General features: G+C 39.4%; 1 protein-coding gene across 3 annotated transcripts in view; it reads right to left on the bottom strand.

Moving 5' to 3' along the window:
* slc4a11 (solute carrier family 4 member 11) overlaps positions 1 to 12,609 on the bottom strand; it is a 90,990-nt gene extending 78,381 nt beyond the window's left edge. For all 3 annotated transcript variants that reach the window (XM_075447505.1, XM_075447504.1, XM_075447502.1), the window contains exon 1: positions 12,438 to 12,609. Coding sequence is in view for 2 of the 3 variants with exons in the window: in XM_075447504.1 (XP_075303619.1) it covers positions 12,438 to 12,474 (37 nt within the window). In the remaining variant the exon portion in view is untranslated. The remainder of the gene's footprint in view (positions 1 to 12,437) is intronic.
* Between the last annotated feature and the right edge of the window lie 7,815 nt (positions 12,610 to 20,424).

The raw sequence follows: 20,424 nt of genomic DNA on the forward strand, positions 1-20,424 counted from the left end.
GCCCTGCACGTGCACAAGTCAACACATGGATTTGTTGTCATGCTTTAGAGGCTGACAAGACATCTCCAGAAAACACCAAATATAAGTAGAGACAAGGTGGGGAAATGTCACAGGACCTAACAGAAATAAGACTGATATATGTGATGAGCAAACATGCTCACAAGAGGACCAAACCAGAAAAAATAAAAGGTCTAGGTTATCTGTAATAAATTTTCCTTTTTCAGATTTACGTTGAAGGAGTTAAATGTTGTGTATGCATGGAATCAATATATGTGCAACATAGTGCGCCTTGTATAAATTAGAGGTCTAGGCAAAGACTGACCAAACATTTTTGCATGAGGAAAACTTAAAGGATAAGACCGGTTTTTTGACATTGGGCCCTTGATTTCACATGATAACATGATGTTCTACTCACCCCTGCTTGTTGTTGAACATTTGGAGCTGTTCCGAAGATATTCGCGAGGCGTCTGGCTGCTCTCTTGAGATATTCGGCCATGAAACGGTTTCCTATGGGCAAGCTTATACAGGCACAAACTATGCTGTTTATAATTTATTAATTACTCTACACTAGCACTGATAACGTGGAGGTGCGTCGCTTACTTAAAAAAATCCGGGTTACTAATTTTGAATTTTAGCCGAATGAATAAACAGGCAGCAGGTCTGTGGGCTGCCTGTGGCAGTAGCACGACGATGACGTCAGTAACACCCACTTTGCGACGAAAAAAATCAAAATTACAATAACCCGGATTTTTTTAAGTAAGCGACGCACCTCCACGTTATCAGTGCTAGTGTAGAGTAATTAATAAATTATAAACAGCATAGTTTGTGCCTGTATAAGCTTGCCCATAGGAAATCGTTTCATGGCCGAATATCTCAAGAGAGCAGCCAGACGCCTCGCGAATATCTTCGGAACAGCTCCAAATGTTCAACAACAAGCAGGGGTGAGTAGAACATCATGTTATAATGTGAAATCAAGGGCCCAATGTCAAAAAACCGGTCTTATCCTTTAATTCCATGTCAGCCTGAAACAGGAGATATATATAGATATGTATATATATATACACATATATATATATATAGATAAGATTCTAACAGACCCGCTGCTGTTGTGATGTTGTGTATTTCCCATTATACATAGCACTACAATGAATGTCTTGACCAAATGTTTCATTAGTTCTATTACAGGAATTAATCACATTGCCATTCCTCCCTGATTTACAGCCGACACAGAGCAGAGGGAGAAATGATCACGATCGTATTCTTTTCATTCATTAAAACCTGCTTGTCAGCAACTTCACCGACACAGCCAAGCAAAGCAAGCGTGACAGAGCAAGTGAGCTAAGTTATTTACTGACTTACTACTTACAGACTAACACTTACTGATAGCAAAAAAAAAGCTAATTCTGCATCCATCTTGCACCTTTATTTTTCTCTCAACTCTCCAGCATAAAAGTTGAATTAGATATTCATTTATGTCCCGTGTCTTGATCGTATATTTAATCTCTTCCTCCTCACTTCCTCCTATGGTGATGTCTTCATTGCATCTACCACGGAGGTTTTCTTTTTTTTTTAAACTTTATTTACTGTGTTATTTGGCTGCTGGTGCATTACGTGGTACAGCAAGAAAAATAATGTTGTGCCGGTCTGGAAACAAAAACTATTTCTCAGCCCTTTGGGTGCTCCAGGGCAGTTTCAGGGCAAAATAAAGGTTGATGAACTTCAAGATGAGTTACAAGTACATAGTTTTAACGTTCACAAACTTCTCTAGAGTTGCTTTCAGTTTTTTTTGTTGGATTTTAGAAAAATGTTTACAGTGTGTTCTGGAAATTGGGTTTGTGTTCTCTCTCGTTTTTCTACACACCAACACAGAAAATGATCAGTAGTCGCAGTCGTACAGAAACCATGCAGAGATGGAACGTTAACCATGACTTTGCATGTAGCAAGCAGCGTACAACTGATAACACAGTCAGGATAAAGTGACATCATACTGGAAAAGGCTATGCATCCACCAAGAAGAGATGTTGGTGTGGGGACTAGTCTGTAAAATAATTTCTTGAATAATCAGAACAAAATTTGTTGACACTGACAGTCAGTATTTAAGGATATATCCCAACTCCATCAGATTCACATTTTTCATTGATAAAATTCTTCTTTAGCATGCTACTGGATGTTAAGGAGGAGCCACAAATACATTTGCCAGTTTTCTTAGTTGGTAAACTGCTTTGTGTGCTGTTGGTTAAATGTAACAACAGATATAAGGATATACAAAACAAAATAAATGATCAATAGGTAGAGAAAAAAATTAAAGCCGTTATTTGCAAGCCCATCCACTTTTCAATTCTGTCACACATTGTTTATGACTGTTCCCTAAAATACAGATGTTCTTTATGGTTTTCAAATGAAAAAGCTAAATGAACACGTCAGAAAACACCACTGAAGTATTTGGAAAGCAGTGTATTTGATGTGTTTCTTTCTCGAATAAAAATGTACAATGTGCTGGACATGACATTTCACACATCCAAAGCAGGGTGCTGTGGGTGGTCCAGTACTGTACCTGCCCGTTTGCCCCTTGAGGTTCAAAGTGCCCTTTTCTCGCCTTTTTTCCCCTTTGTTCTTGTTCTTGTTGTTATGTTCTGTTTTTTTCCTTTCTGCCCTTATCAATAAAAGCTACAAAACATGAGGTGTCAGTCACTCAGTCATATGTTGAAATTAGCATGCAGCTGCAGCCGCAGACCGACGCTCAGTGGGAACATTACAATTATTCAGAATTTATTTCATTCAAAATAAGGGACTTTATCTGCCATTAAGGGGTTTCTGAAGCACTATAATGTGAGTGTTTTTAAAGTGTACTTTAGGTACTTCGTCTACCTCGATGTTAATATACATTCATCATTTCAATATTGACATATTTATGTAATTATAGTTTTATTGCGTAATTTTCTTGATGAGCACTTTTGCCGTGGAGCAAACGTTTGGCAAAAGGTATGAAATGTGACTGTGTGTCTGAATTGAATCAGCAAGCTGACAGTATATGCTGGCAGTTGAACCGAAGTGTCACTAAACTAAACGCTGTCCTGCGCTGTACTGTTTTGCAGTTAAGCACCCGAGGGGGAAAGAAAAATCTCATTGTTTGTCGAATGCTTTTTTTTTTTTTCTCAAAGAACCTTGAATCACAATGAGTCCCATCAGCAGAAAAATATCTACTTTTGTCCTTCCAGCAGATTGAAAAAAAAAATCCTTTCAAACTCAAATATATAAGTACTCTATTGCAAATCTATGGTGTTTCCAGTGAGGAATGCTTAAACTGTCAACATATACTTAATTTAGAACACCAGAGCTACTGTTAGAAAATATTTCTTAGATGTTACATAGAATGAAAATGATTTGGTTTGAAAAAGCTGCCAGCTCTGCTGCAGACAGCTGTGTCTCCTTGCTTATGTTTGACAGCGATGAAGTCACAATAAAGCCTTGACAACAAAACTTGCTAAAGCCAATCTGTCTGGCAAACAGGTGGACTTGACTGGGCTGATCTTGGACAGCAGAGTGAGTGTATGTGAGTGGGTGTTTATATCTGTCCAAATGCCTTTGTACATTATTGCCTCCATGTGTACAAACCGCCCTTTTTGTTACCGATAATATACGGGTGTTTCCAAGTGTAAATTTGTGTGTGTTTAGGAGTAGGTGACTTTTAAGCTGCAGACTATTTCTGCGTGTATGTTTACACAAATCTATAAAAGAGATGATAGAAAACAGTGTCGCTTCGGGCTCGGTGGCAGCAAAAAGCAAAGGGACGGAGACACAGGGAATTCTAACCAAGCAAGTTAGAACAAGAAAAACATCAGTTGAAGCAATGCAAAAACTAACAAATGAGAATATTCTTGTGACAGGCACTGAGGCCGTAACCAGAGAAAAAAAATTCACGTTCAAATGTGGTGCTCACTGTATAATGTATGATGAATAAGTACTAATTGTGAATTTACATATATGGGGTGGGGGGGATCAGTCCTGCAATTTTTTCTTGTTTTTTTCAATGAATTAAGACTTGCTTCTTGGTGTCAAGACTGTGGACTGAAAAGCTCTGCAGTAATCCTTTCACTTCAGAGGGATTTATAGTTAAAGTGAGCTGGCTACTGCGAGTTCTCGGATGAATCCGGCCCCGTCTGTGGTGTGGCAAGGCATCGTGACTAAGGTTAGCGCCTGAACACGCTGCAATTCAAACCCCTCCACCCCCTGTATTTCATAATTTCTTTTAAAGTCCTTTCTCTTGTCTGCTCATTTGCCACATATTTCTATGTGTAATTGTCCCATCTTCCCCTCCTATTTTGTCTCCTTCCGACAGTGACACACAGGTGTAGCATTACGCTCACTTGCTGCAGCGAGGATGCTCGGCGGTGTGTTTCTGCGTGTTTGTATTAAGTGAGGCAGTGAAAGAGTGACAGAAAAGCTGAAGGTTTTGTTCCGCTACACACACCAACATACACACACAAACCAACCACTCGCTGTAGAAATTGGCTGCCTCAATCTTCACGGGGGGGGGGCGGGGGGGGGGGGCAATGAAAAAAAAAAAAAAAAACAGTGCTAGGGGATTCCTGCTAATTGCTTGCACATTCCCCTCTTCCTCTAGCTCGATTAAAGCCAGGTCACTATCTCCCTTTAAAGTCTGCTGTTCTCCACACAGCCACCTACTGAATGCTGTTCCAGCCTTCCTGCCATCCGACAGCACATCTTACTGCTTTTTCATTTGTGGTCCACCCCCCCCCCCCCCCCTTCCTACGAACTACACAGAGACAGTTTCTAGACTAAATCAGTGTGAGGCAGCAGGAGAGAAAATGCAATAACAACGTGTTTTGTAACACGCTCTATGTTTCTGCCTCATGTGAGGTCCTTACTTGTGTCCACTGTTCCCATACAAAAAACAAGGTGGAAATGAGGGATTTGGATACTGATGGTAGGGGGTGGGGGTTTGGGTTAGGGGGGGGTTCTGATGAAAACTGAACAACTAAACTTGGTGGTGTCTGTGCCCTGATCTGCTCTGTTCACTAGCTGTATCTTTACTTGCATCTAAAACCACACCAACAAAATTTGAATTGAGGAACCTCGGTTAGCTTCCGTTCTCAACCTTGTCAGCTTATTTGATCCTCCACCTAGCACTATGTGTATACCAGTTTGTATAGTCTTCCATTTCATGTCCTGAGGTTTCTCCGTGGGTGAGATCTCTCTGCTCTAGTCAATCAGTGTGAATGGTACTTTTATACCAGTATGCCTTTACTTCAGAGGAAGCTGCCATATCACAGTCCTTCTACATTTATCCTTATAACATCAAACTGCTCAGACAGCCCCCATCTACAGATGTTATTACAACCGCACTAAACATGCCGGAATATGGAAGCAATTTCTCTGCTCCAGCAAATGGACATGTACTACCGCAAGGACAAAAAGGACATCACACATGCAGTGTAAAGGAAAAGTCTGACAGGCCTCTGAGTGTAAACGCAGCTATCAACAGCTTAATGAAAACAGCAGCATGTCACAATTAATGTCAGTCTGAGTGCAAGCAACCACGTTGGCTGCAGCATGTGTTGCACTCATTGTGATGCAGCTTTTTTTCCTGCAGTTCTGAACGCAACTTGTTTAAGTCCCGTTGGTTAAGAATGAGACCGGACATGTGCGTGCCTGCATGCTCATCCATGTGCCCCGATGAGGTGATCGTGAGCTTCTGTGCCAACACCTTTGTAAGTTTACATTGTTACCCTGGTAGAAAAACTGCCACATTGTATAGCACATTGATATTTCTACTCGAGCACATCAAAAAGGAAGCTTTTCAAATCAAGGTTTAGGAATTCAGCAAGACAGGCGTCCTCAGACATCTTGGAATAATTACATCGAGAGAAAGGAGAGCAGCATAGCTCCGTGTCTACCAGTCGGGAGTGTTTTGTTTGTTGGTTTTAATATTGAATTGGCTGCAAAGGAAAATGCACCCTGCACAGCACACATTATTCTGTGTAAAAAAAGGCTGCGCTTTCTTGTTGCACCTACACGAGCAATACTGAATAGGAACTGAAACAAATGCCTCGCCTGTGCTCAGTACTGCTTCCTGTGCTATGGTTTGTGGGGTAGGCGACAGTTTGCATTAATTGGGTGTGTACTAGCAAGATAGCTTTGGCAAACTTTAAGCCAAAACCAAATATGTGATCCTGCCAGTATCATCGTGCATGTATTTATTACCTCACATGCAGTTATATGTCTTTATGTATCTCCATCAGGTTAATATATGCGTGTGTTCATAAGCTGAGATAAAGACAAAGTGACGTGTTTATTATAGCCAGTGTGTATTTTTGCCTCTGTGAGGTAACAGATCTTCAGCTTCAAAACAGGAGACAATGACAGCTGGGAATCTGTATTAAAAGCATTTACTGTATTTTGAATAAGACTGAGACTTGGCAACTCAGAGGAGATGGCAGAAGGCGCTTCTGATGGAACCATTTTATAGTTTAGTGTGCAAAAGATCGCTGTCTGGAGACTTGTCCTGCACAGTGTTATTGTGACTGTGGCTAAGGGGGTCAATTGGTAGTCCTTAAACAGAAAGGTTGCTGATTTGATCCCCAACTTCTGAAGTCTACATGTCAAAAATACCCATGGGCAAGATCCTGAAACCTCCCGGCATTTTTTAAAGTTTGGTTTGGACAAAAGCGTAAGTGTAATGTAATAAAAATAAAGTAATCCTCATGTCAAAATGTGATCAAATCCATACAAAAGCACCCCATAATATGGGTTTCTCTTGTGTAACTTTCATAATTTAAACCCTCATGGACCCAAAGATGTACTTTGTTGCAGTAAAGACAACTGCTTTAAAACGAAGATGGAAAAGTAGAGCATTCCATCAATTTCTTCCTTATAACTGTCGATCACCGTGAGAATCCCTTCCTTTATAATCAGGGTTACAATTAAACATAATTAGTATACGTGGATTAGGCATAGCTTTATTCAGAATTACTGGTTGTACTTACAAGATAGAACATACCAACATTGAATGTAAACCCCATTTTATCTGACCACTGACAAAAAAAGATCCTTTTCATTCATGCTCACCTGGAGCTGCTATACAGTAACAATGATATAAGGAATTAAAAGGTTTGAAAGAGAAGCACACGTCACGTCACGTTTTTTTCCTTAAAGAGATGCTATGTAAATTACTAGTAAATTCTGGGGAGGAATTTGGTAGGAATCTAATATGCCCTGAAGTCTTCATGCTGCATTTTGTGCGAAGCAAGACAAAAATTCAATGGAGACATTACGGGACACAGTGCAAAAGTGAAAGAGATCCAGATAATCAAGAGACAAGGCTGAAATCCAAAACTGAACGGCTGTGATCTTTAGGCCCTCAGGCAGCTCCGCTTCAAAAGCAAACACTTCCGTCATGTGAATCCCTGCACGGGCTGAGGTACATTTCAGAAAACCACTATCACTGAATACAGTTTGCCACAACACTGACAAATGCAAGTGAAAACACCACACCATGCAAAAATCATGCATAAAAGAAACACCACCACCTCTGGGGTAACGTTTAATTACGATGGAGTGTGACCAATCTGATGTTAAAACTATTCTGTGTTCTGATGTAAAAGATTTTCTACATTTTTGGGAAATCACAGACACCCGATCCTCTGGACAAAAAGGCGTGTCACATCAGTTAAAAAGCCAGCATTCATGAAGCCATGAGGGTCACACCATTATCCTGAACATAATATACATATTTTATATATAACAGGCAAGAGTTTTCCTATAAAAGCTTTGTGGGGGTTTTTTAGACCACATATACTGCATATGTCACAACAGCATGAGAGTCCTGATGACATAGACGGGTGTAAGTCCAGAGGATGAATGTTTGGACACATTTTTAACTGAACTTTAAATGTGACTTGTCTCCTAAATGTTAATGGGATAACTGTGTGTAATAAATCACTACTAGGGATAGGGGAGTTGAATGTGACTAAAGTCGCATATCTTTTATGTATCTTTTAAAGACTAATAACAATTTATTTTGGAAACCAAGTGATGATGCAGAAGACAAAATGAATTCATCTTTCTAATATCTGCCAAACACATAGAGGTGAGCATCAATTGTCTTCTCACATAACAAACTGAACAATGAATTCTTTATGAATTTTTTTCTGAATTTGTGTAATGAAATGTATTCAAACTGTTCCACGTCAACTTTTCCACAAACTTTTTTTTTTTTTTTTTTTTTTTTTTTTTTTAAAAATCGCCAAGAGTTGCCTCATCTGAAAAAGTGCACATCAAGTCAACCGCTTTTTTGATAATTGTCTTTGATGTTGGCGTGAAAAGGCCAAAGCACTTCTTCAAAAGGGAAAAAATCAATCTGAATATTGCAATAGTAGTTCACTCTCAACTTTTAAAGCTATGAAAATATGAAATACCATTTAACTCTTACTTTTTCAAAATGTCCCCAAAAATGAACACAAAACCATTATGAGCCTATTTAAAATGTAGCTTCATAAAACCAGACAGTACAGAACACATGTCCCAAATGTTACTGGTAAGGTCATTTTAGTTTTTTTCACAATATCTTCAAATCTAGGCTAAAAACCTACTTATTTAGGATTGCTTTTAATACCCAGTAGTATGATGACACTTTTATCTTATTCTATCTTATTCGATTTTGTTGAATTTTATTGCTTTCACTGTTCTTTTATTGTTTTAATTATTCTTCTCTTTATTTATTACCTGCTGTAAAGCACTTTGGTACATGGTAAGGATTGTCTGTAAAGGGCTGTATAAATAAAGTACATTTACATTTACAATATCGGTTAAAAATGCCAGGAGTTTGTGTTGGTGACCCTAACTGATATCACAGAGAGAAAGAAAGGACTCCACAGCACAAACACGAGACACTGTTGTGGCTGACATTCAGAACATCCCTGAATGTCATTGTCACAAGCCAGTGTCTCTCCACTGACCACTGATAAGAGTTGTTCTTCATCCATGTCAAAGTTTAAAAGATCTTTTATTGAAGCTCTGTGAGGCAATTCTTTATTTCTGATATAGGAACAAATATAAATCAATCTGACTCAGTTAAGCTTTCTTGTACTCACTCTGCTGTTTCTTCACAATATTAGAGTGCACGTAACCAACAGAGCTAATTCTGAAAGAACAGAATATATCGGCCATTCCAGGGGACAAACATGGCTACAAAGAAGTCATGTACAAATCCTACATGGGTGTTTCACGCAGATCTTTACCTGCGGCACAGGAGAGCGACACAATCAGAGTTTCAAGGTGAACGTCTGTGAGGAGAGTCACTGGGGCAGTCTCAGAACAAAGGTGAAGTATTTTCTCAGTCTGTCTGTCCGTTCCCTTTGTTTAGAGAATAAATAATGGCCCAAAAAGTTTGTTAGCAGAATATTCATCTTTCACTTTTGGCTTTCGAAAAGACAGACATTGGCAATTGGATGAGATTTAAAAAATATGTTTTTTTAAAATAGGTGAGTATAAAACAAAAGCACTGCTGCAGACTCTTAAATATCAGCGTCTTTTGTCCTTTTGCCAGATTTATCCCCCCCCCCCCCCAAAAAAAATAAACATCTGTCCACAATACAACTGTGTATGTGTATTTGGATATTTTCAGGATACAAATATACAGGGCGTGTGCAGGTAAATAAATGTGTTTGTGTGTGGAGACAGTGTCAGAAAGAATTATTAAGATAAAACAACAGTGTGTGTGTTCATGCTTGCATGTATGTGTAACTGTAAGTGTTTAAGTAATTCGGATTGTAATGAATTTGTGGTCTTTCATTTTGGGTTCTTTGAACTGTGCATGATGAGTGTGTGTGTTGACACATCAACATAATTATTCTGTATGTGTAAACCAACAAATTATGTAGATAGAATGATTTGTGTATATAATTATGTTCAGTGTGTACGGACAATATCTGACACAACTGGTGTGTGCAGATGGGATCGTGTGAATTGTGTGAATGCACTTCTGTGTGTGTGGCGGACTTGTCATGTCTTGCATGGATGTGTTTCGGTGATATTTTAGTGCTGGGGTGGATTTGAGTGTGTGTGTGGCACTGTATGATAATTTGTATATGTGTGTTGATGTGCGTTCTTCCCCTGCCCAGATGGCTGTGCTGAGAGGCTGGAGCTTCTGAGATCTGCTGCCAGCGGTGAATACTGATCAGAGATCACTGTCACGTCTATAGCACACGCGCACGCACACATGCACTCATCCATCTTTCTCCCCACACACCTCCACTTCCACATGGTCGAACTACTAATTCACACCGCCACTATGTGTCCTCCATGCTGATATTTTCTGGCTCTGCAGGTCACGGATGCAACACTGATTATCTGGTCCTCTGTCACACCTGAAGTCTGACACCTCGCTCGCACTAGTCTAAGAGGTTTCAGTTGGACCATCGTCATGTTGCACATGTCTGGATGTTACCGTTTTTTGTTATGAACTGTCATCATTTGTTGCAAATCAAAAAGCTTTATGAAACTGCATTGTGCACTGCACTGAAAACGACTGCAGTATTTTGCTATTGTGTAATCGCATATAGAAGTTTTGTCTTTCCAACAAAATGAATTCTGTATCTCCTGACCTGTCCCCCACTGAGATTGCTGCTCCTTCACACATCAGCATTTTGCCAGTAATAAATCACACAATCTGGAGGTGTACTCGCAAAATGCAGCAGTGAGAGTTTGATAATGCGCCTTGGCAACAACATCAGTGAAACGTTTTCTGTATTTTCTGAGCAGCTTTTTCTGAACCTTTTATCGGACAACATGTTCCTGCTATGTACGCTGAGATTTGCCGCACAGAGCAGCTTGCTGTGCGTTATTTGTAAATCTAGAGGGCAACAAAGTGAGTGTGAAAACCAGAGACTCTAATCCTCTGGAAATTTAATTGTTGAGTCACTGGTGACGATCGATATTGTCATCAAATCCCTGCAGATATACAGTATCATGAGCACTTTGTTCTGGTAATACCTGCATTTAGAGCCAAGGTTAACCTAGACAACACACACACAATAACACCATTCAATGGATAAGCTGCAACTCAACAAGATATTTCTCCAATTCTTACTGATGTTTTTCAAACCTCCACCTTTCCTGTGTACCAGACCTTTCAGGCTGCAGAACCAAATTGTTCTGCTGCAAGGATCAAACCTGTCACCTCCGCCTCTAATCAGCTCCAAGGCAAATGAATGCAAATTGCTCTTCAGAGCACGAGCCACAGCAGTGTCCATCACGCCTCGACACGCACTCTGGGATGTAGTTAGAGAGCACAATGCATCTCACGCAAAGACACACACACACACAGCCCAAATTAACTCTGATATATACCTACACATAAATGAGCACAAACACACTCTTTCACACACATATACACTGATAATGTTTCCGTACTCTCATCATTCCACATAGCCTCCTCTTTACATACACACACTGAGACGCAGTATTCTGCTCGGTTTTCCCAGACAAAATGAAAGTGAGGAGGCAGCCGCATCACACCTCCAAACGGGCTCCGGGATCTCGGCAGACTTTCATAGAGGGGAGAACTCCCTGCTCTCTTGTAGCTGTCAGCAACACTAATCTGTCCATCTTCCTCCATCTCACGCACACAAGCACGCATGCTTTAAGCAGGAAAAACACATATTCGTTGATATGGGTTTCCCCGTACTTTTCTACCATCTTCTCATGGACACAGACGCACACACACATAGACTGAACAAATAGATGCAGAAACACATACACACACATAAACCGTGTCTTGCCCTGTGTCGATCGCTTTCCATTTATCGTGCACAAGCCTGCCAATGCAACACATGAGAAAGTGCACTGTGAGCAAAGGCTTCCTCTGCATTCCAGCTGCCAGTTCTCGACAGGTACACTGGCTTCCTCTCGAAGGGTTTGCAATGCAATGAATGCAATGCAATTGTTTTCCAAGGTTCAGTTCCATAACTGATAAAATACGACAAAGAAACCTCTATTACTGCATACCAGACATAAACAACAAGAAAAAAAAACTTGTGCACGCACACACACACACACACACACACACACACACACACACACGGACACACACAAATGCGTATTCATACAAAAAGTAAAAAACATTTGCATTTCTACAACTGCAATGAGAACAAAAACAGATTCCTATCAAAACCAGAACGTTTCCACATTCTTATGAGTAAAGAAAAAAAAGAGCACATACACAATCCGCCATGTGTGTACAGTAGAACATGTACGCAAACACATCTGCCATCCTTCAGAGTGGAAGTGGAAGTGGGCTGCACATGTTTTTCACAGGGGGGTTCTCAGGTTTCACTAGGTAGGGAACCCCAAGGTTCTACCGCTGAGCGTTGCTGTGCGCAGCTGAGAAGCAGCTCTAAGAGCTTTGATCCACTTACCAGAAGGCACGAAATGAAGAACTTTGTTGGTCTCCATAGCTGAGCAAGTGGTGGCAAATGCACACTTCCTCTATCCAACCACCTCCCCCCTAAAATCAACCCATCATGGTTGTGTTATCCTGTGCTGATGAGTGTGAGATCACCTCTGCTCTCTTGCTCTGCTCTGTTTCTGACTGCCTCTCAGACACATGCAGTGACTCAGCCCCACTCTGCCTGCCAACTCATTTTCGTCACTGGGTCCTAGTGCCTTCCTGTTATTTCTCCATCTCTTTATTCCAGCCCACCAGTCAACAGCCTATGGCAGGACATCATGCAGAAAGGCAGACCTCACACCCAGACACGCCTCTTCCAACATACTTCTCTCAACCAACATGCCAAAATGCAACATGTCATCTTGTCAGCCATACCAACTCGAAACCATGCTTTGTACTGACAGAACCAGTTTCACCATGAATACGAGTTCAACCATCTCTGCAATCGCTGACAAACAACTACACTTGTAATCATGTGCTGACTCGTCTTAGTAACCTAAATCAACAGTGACAAAATAAGGCCATAATGTGTTTTAGTTGCATGCACATAATGTGCCAACACTTAAATTGTAACTCACCGCAGACATCGCCGCAGGGAGGAGAGAAAGGAGGCCTCTGATTGGTCAACTCTACATCCGCTCTACACTATGCGTATTTCCGGTTTGCTAACCGGCTGACGCTAACCATGCTAACCGTGACGATTCTTTCCCTCTCTGCCAGCTCCAGTAGTAGCAATATTTCTTCTATTTCTAGATCGATCAGCTGCATGTCAATCAAAGTGCGCATTCGTCCAGTCGCCATTGTTGTTGAATGACCTCCGTAACCGTAACACCCACAATCCTAGCTTGTTTGTGATTGTCCCTCTTGCGTTGTGGCGTGGGATTAACATAGCGCAGACAGCGCTTCAAGGCATAAATCAAAAATAACTGCGTCGTGTCTGCGACAAGCTCACTGCGACACACTGCTGCGAAGTATACACGAGCCTTTAGTTTCAAGTGTTGAACCCCCCCCCCCTCCCTGCAAACATAGTAGACCATTCTAAACAAGCCTAAACCACTTCATACTCATACCCCATGTACAGAATTGTTGGAAAGTTTTGCAACATAACTTTAACCTTTAAAAAGTTAATTGTATTTAGAAAAAGTTTTGTTTACCATTGTGTTGCGTCACCATTCCTTTTAAGTTAACAAGATTTCAGCTGCTCAACAGTCTGTAGCTTTTGTTGTCTGATTCACTTTTTCATGATACGTCATGTATTTTCAATATGACACAGAACTGGATTGCAGGGAAGCATATACACATTTGAGCATATACACACTCTAAGCATGTTTGAATGACACTAGAAAAAAAAAGTATTATCATATCCAACCAAAAACAGGCTTTAAAAATGCTTGGAAACATGCTAGTCTGACCAAAGTCGAGCTTTTCAACTCACGTCTCAACTAACTGAGTCTCAACTTAACTTAATTGGGCCAAAGCGTTTTGTACATGCTCCAAAGCTTTAGTGTTTTTTAATACAGGTTAATTCCCAATAAAGCTGCATCCATTCACATATTTTTATTTTTTTTCATTTTTTTAAATGAATGTGAAAATAAGCTCATTAAGACCACATGCCATCTTGCCATCACTTCAAACATTTCCAGGCTGTCGCTCTGCTCTAATAAAATGTTGAGGACAAGGACCAGGCTAGGTTGAGTTGTAATCGTAGCTCAACTCAACTGTGCATGTGTCTGTGATAGCCGCGCCGATAACAACAAAATAACTTAGGAGTAAACCACAGGGTGAACTGGTAGTTTTTTTTAGCAGTTGTACATCTCTTAACTTGCCAAAGTGACATGTTAACATGTAGCAGAGAATGAAAAAAAGTACATCATGCCAACATAAAGTAACCTGGACGGGAACCAGATTTATGCTGAAACCTTTACATTTAGTTGCTAAAATCTCACGTCTTGCATCAGGACAAGTAATCTCAGCTCTATCTGGAAAACAAGCTGCAGCTGACAGCATGTGACTCTAACTTTCAAATCCTACTCTGACTGCAGTTACTCTATACTCCCACACACAACACTAAAGTCAAATCACGCAAACTTCAAATGGGATATTCCATCAGCGGTCATCTTCACACACAACTCAGGGTTCCAGAGCTGTCCCACAGACATATGCAGCCATTTGCACACAGTAACACCAGTGCTTTTTTAAAAGTGTCATAATGTATCACAGATAACACACAGAGATTTAATAAATCAGCATCATTTTAAAGAGAGGCATTGAGGAACTAAAAAAGAACAGGAGTGGTACTCAATAAAAGAGAAAGAACTACGATCATAAATTATGAGACAACTCAAAGACTGTGGTATTTCATATCCCCAGCAGAAATACATTTCAAACATAAAATCTGTCCAACCATAGACTGTATAAAAGGGATAGATTTAGCAACTGGTTCTAAAATATGAAGACCCTTAAACCTGAATTCTTTGCAATGAGCAGAAAGGGGGCAATTCCTGTGGTTCCAGAAAACAAGAATGTGATCTCGTAGAAAATAATCCTACTTCTCACTAGATTTGTAACCTTTTAAAACAGTTGATGCTTCTAATTAGATGGAAAAATGTATCTTACAAGAGAGAAAAAAAAAACAAAACAACAACATATGAACCATGATTTACTTCAGGTAAAACATCCAAAACAGCCCTTGGCATTGCTTTCATTGTAAAGCATATGAGTTGGAGCTTTCTCTTAAAAATGTAGATTTTTGACAGTATGTAGATGTTGTGAGAGGTTTTACTTCAAAGAAAGATTTTTTTTTTCTTGGAGGATAAAGTTGAGTGTTAGACAATTGTGTCAACTTCAATTTAGTTATATTTGTCTTGTTGATAGCAGCTATGTATTCCCCGTATTGACTTGCTCTTTGCTCGATGTTGCTGTGACTGTGACCTCACACCTTTGTGTTGACGTGGTCCTTCCATGTAAGGCCAGTGAATCAGACTTGTACCGGTTAAAAGCTGCAGTTGTTGACTCTGCATTCACACACACCATTTATTTATGTGGTAAAAGGGATGATTACTGCGCTTTATAGGTGGCTGACATTTCCCTCGCCTTAAATGATCTTTCTTTATCTCGCCCTTTTTATATAAACCACAGTTCTGCATCCAACATCCACAGGCAGTACATAAGTATGTATGGTATGGTGGAACAGCAACATACCACCTCACAAACCAAGGGGACAGACATATTTGTCATGTCAACGTAACTAAAACTTCATCAGTTCTATAGTACTGTCAAGAGAAAAGTTGTTTGTGAGCATTTTGTGTGATAGTAGTGAAACTTCAAGCCTTCTTTGCCCTCTAAATGCTGTATAATATGATTCCCTTCTATCCTGGATCCTTATTAGTAATTGTTTAATCGATAATACTATGTCCATAATTGCATGGATGTATTTTGTGGTATTATACATCAGCTCTTAATACAAATAATTGAGAAAACAAAAAGAACCAGCACATTTAATTTGCATTTAGTGTTGTTTCCTTGTGCCCTGTACTGCGAAATAAACTACAAACCAAAAATCCAAAGCTGTTTGTCTGAGCGACAACGCATTGTTTTAAAGATGTAAAAAAACACTCGGTACTGCCACATGAGCTAAGACTGTAACTGAACTTAAACTATATCCAAATTTTATATTTGTCTATGCTCTTTAATCACAGACACAGAGGACATCAGATCTAAAAGTTTATTTATCACATTGATGTAAATGCTCTGTGAAAGGTCAGTCATTTGCATAAGCTTACAAATACAACATCACTGTGTGTGGTATGGCCAGTGGGTCTTTTTTTTGCATGAGAACTGTTGTGCACTGTGAGGGCAAATGCATCACTCAGTGAGCCAGAGGATAATTCAAGTATTCTCACCAACCCAACTTGTGCAGTTCAGGTGCAATTCGGAGCACACTCTACTTAAGCATGAAACTGCATATGTCCACTGCAGAACATGCCTCAACACAACAACCTGAATAAAAGCATGGCTGAGGCGACTGTTGCCTAAAGGTGCCTGAAGTGATGCGTTGAAGCCTTGAGTGCATTGGCCTCCATCTTTGTCAGAAAAGTCAAGTCTTATTAATATGGTGGCTCCTGGGTGCACCTGAGGTAGTTTGACTACGTGTACAATTAAACTCAACAAGAGTGGAAAAGAAAAAAACTCGCAACCAAAATAAAATCTGAAAACAAACTTCTAATAAACCTGCAACACCGGATTTTTCAGAAAATGTCTCAATAGATTCCTAATTTCTCTCAGTAACTACTTTTAGGGAACAAACCTGTTTTTATATAGATGATAGGCCACCTGGCATCCTATTACCTACAGGCCCTATGTGACATACAGAAGGTCAAGGGTCATGTCAAACCCATCCAACCAGCTCTCTACAAGACACGCATGGTTTCTGCTTGCTCGAATTTTGTCCCTCACACATTGTTGGTGCCTGATCTAGTTCCAGTTCCACAAATTTCTGGTCTAAAAGTTGGAGCTTCTGATGTGAGTGGCTATGAGATGGGCAACCACAAGATATCTGACGAGAAAAACAGCAGCAATAGGTTTGTCCCTGACCTACTTCAGTTACACACCATTTAGTTACTTTTCATTCTCAAACATACAGATGCGTGCCCTATATCAGCAGAATGGTTTTACACCAACAGCGTCCAAGGGGAAATGAAAGTAACAGTAACACTGATACTGGCCCATTATCTAGACTACGCCCATGTTTCTCCATTGAAAATCAGTTTAGTGAGGAAACTGAACTCACAGCTCCCCAGGTAACAACGGAACAATGATTCTTTTTTTTCTGTTGCCCAGAATCAAATTGACTAAGGACACAACATAGAATAAAATATCGATGCATTTATCTGTAGGAATATGCAGATTAGTGCAGATATCATATTATTGACCACAAACAAAAGACTGGTCGACTAACTATCTATATAAATTATATTGAGATGAGATGATGGCAAAAAAAACAATGCACTACTATCTTATTTGTTTGTATTTTTTTAGTTGTTTGCTTTTGCTTTTGATACAATACAAAAATTAAATAACTACAACAAATGAAACACACACAAAAAATAACGATAAGAAAAAAATCCAAAACTAGCAAACAATTAGCCCGAATAATCATGTACACATCCAAATTAACTGTTCTTAAAACAAACACTCTTAAGGTTGTTTGAAGTTTGTAACAGCAAACTTTAGATTCTTTAGACATCTGTCATAATTAGAATTCCTTTAAAAACTATCCCAGTCAAAAAAATGGGAATTTCAAAGTTAGGTTCACTTTGAAAACTAGGTGGTGTTTTAATTATTATAGATATGTTATCGTCATAGGTGGATAACAAAATCAAATGAAAGGAAAATAAGAACGATACATTTTTGAAAAGTGAAAATGTGGCCGAGAGAGAGCTGTCCAATATTCACTTTGTTCAAGCTCTATCTTTGATCTCCATCAACTACTCAGTAAAATACTGATCTCTTTGCTGCTTAATACTCTTCTATGCTTGTTTTAAATGCAAACTCTTGTTGCTTAACAAAATCAAAATAGTTAATAAATAGAAATGATAAGTTGCAGAAGGTACAGTTAAACAGTGAACTGCCACTCACTTTAAAACTTTGTAAAGTCATGGAAATCAGCAGACTGAAGTGACAGTTTGTTCATCCCCACCAAAAAGTGTGAGTAGCTGACCACCTCTTAATGAACTCAGTTTGCAGTTTGGGAGAACTGGACAGCAGGACTACTATCACATAAGCTACAACATGTTTCAGTCATCTGTCCCTGTATCTGCAGTACAACAAAGCAACTCTGAAATAATGACTGTACTGTGGGCGTATAAAACTCCACAGCCGTTTCACATATGAACACTCTTGATGTTCGGAAGAATATGCGGACAATTCGATCACACACAAACGTGACAGTGAGCGGCTTTTCGCAGGACATGAACTCTCTTATCTGGAAATGTGAGGTTGGGGGTGTGGGTGAACAGCTGTCTACGCAGTGTGCATGAGGCAGAATGTAATGCAGGTATTAGGCTTTGAAAATAGCTTTGTTGTCTTCACAACATAGTAAAAAACAGCAGATGAGGGTTCTTATTGTGTTGCTATAAATACTGCATTTATCCGTATGTATCCATAATAGGAGGGAGTAAGCTGAAAGCAGCTTACAGTAGCAGCAAATGCTCCAGAATATTTGCTGTCATGTTCATATATTTTCTTACTTGCTGATGGTCCATAGATTTTACAACAGGGCTGGATAGAAAATCTCAGAAAAAGAAGTACGAAGCAAATGTAGCAAATATTTGCGTTATTGCATGCCACCGCTCCAGAACATCTCTAGAACATTTCAGGATTCCAATGCGTGCATGAGTAGCTTATGTTCACCCGCGCCAACTGATTTTATAAGCCAAGATGTCATCCTACAAAATCCCTGCAGATACTTTCTGCACTTTTATTTCATCTGTATTTTTATGTAAAATGATTACTGGTGCTCATGTGGCTGTTTTCTTTTCAATGAATAAAAGCTCCAATCCTTGTGGAAAAAAAAAAGGTGACAAAATTTTCATAAAGGTGCTTTTCTGAAATAGAGCAATAATAATAGTAATGATAATAGTAACAATCATGATAAAGTACTACTTTCACTTTTCTTACAATGTTACAAAGTGCTTTCTTTACAAGAAGGCATCGGGTGAGTTATCATCAGATGAATGCTCTCAAAAACACAATAATAAAATGTTTAAAAGTATCAGAGACTAACCCTATATATCATAATACATAGAAATGTACTGTGAATATACTTATATATACTCTCGTTAGGTCCTCTAACATTTCCTCACCTTGTCTCTTAAGATATTTGGTGGCTTTTGGAGGTGTCTTGCCAGCCTCAAAGGTATGGCAACAAATTCATGTGTATAGCTGCGCCTGTGCAGGGCTTTGATGGAGGTTTGTTTTTACGAAAGTGGTGTTACATTCCACAACCGTTCTGCAATTACATTAACAAACACACATGTAGAGTAGAAGTAGGTTCATTTGTCATATGATCAGCTATTCAGAGGGATCTAAAAAACTGTGATATCAAATTAATAACAGCACTGTTATGTAACCACATCCATGGTTTTACCCACAACACTTTGCTGCAGCACCAAGTCATATTTTTCACATCATCTGAGCCAAATGAAGGAGAGAAAACTGTCTAAAAGTCTTTGAGTTGCTATTTTTGACCAAAAAAATAATCATTTCAACTGCTCCCTTCCGCGACCATTTTGTTTAACAAAATGCAGCATGATTGCAACATGTTGACATGAGAAAACTGCAGGAGGACTGCCGAAGTTGGCGTTTTCATGGTTGACAGATGGTGATCATGTGAAGTAAAATATCCCATTTTACATCAGTTGATAGCAACTATGGTGTTAAGATAATGCATATATATATATATATATATATATATATATATATATATATATATATAGTGATGGCCACACCTGCAGCCACACAGTTGCTTGGACTGGGCTGAAAGCACTCCACATCCAATCCCAGATTGATTGGGTGATACCAACTAGAGGGGACGACTACGGAGTCTTTTAATTTTTGCATTAGTTCTTTTTGCTTTTGTGATTTGTTTACTTTGTTAACTTGGTTTAGTTATTAGGTATTTAAGTTTATTCTTGAGCTGTGTTTATTTACTTTTGTTAGTTAAATTTGTGTTGATGTTTCCCTTCCCTCTTCCTCAGTGTGTCATGGTCTGATCAGCCAACATTTAAGTCCCCTTTGTTTCTTGTGTCAAGTCAGTTTTGTTTGTTAGCTTAAGGTTATGTTAAAATCTTGATTTTTGTCTTTGAATTTAGTTTCCTCATTTGACCTCTTTTAAGGGCCCTGTAACTATTGTTTAAAGTTTTGTTATTTTTTGGGAATAAACCCATTCTTTCTTA

This window comes from Odontesthes bonariensis, chromosome 17, assembly GCF_027942865.1.
Source record: "Odontesthes bonariensis isolate fOdoBon6 chromosome 17, fOdoBon6.hap1, whole genome shotgun sequence".
Taxonomy (NCBI): Eukaryota; Metazoa; Chordata; class Actinopteri; order Atheriniformes; family Atherinopsidae; genus Odontesthes; species Odontesthes bonariensis.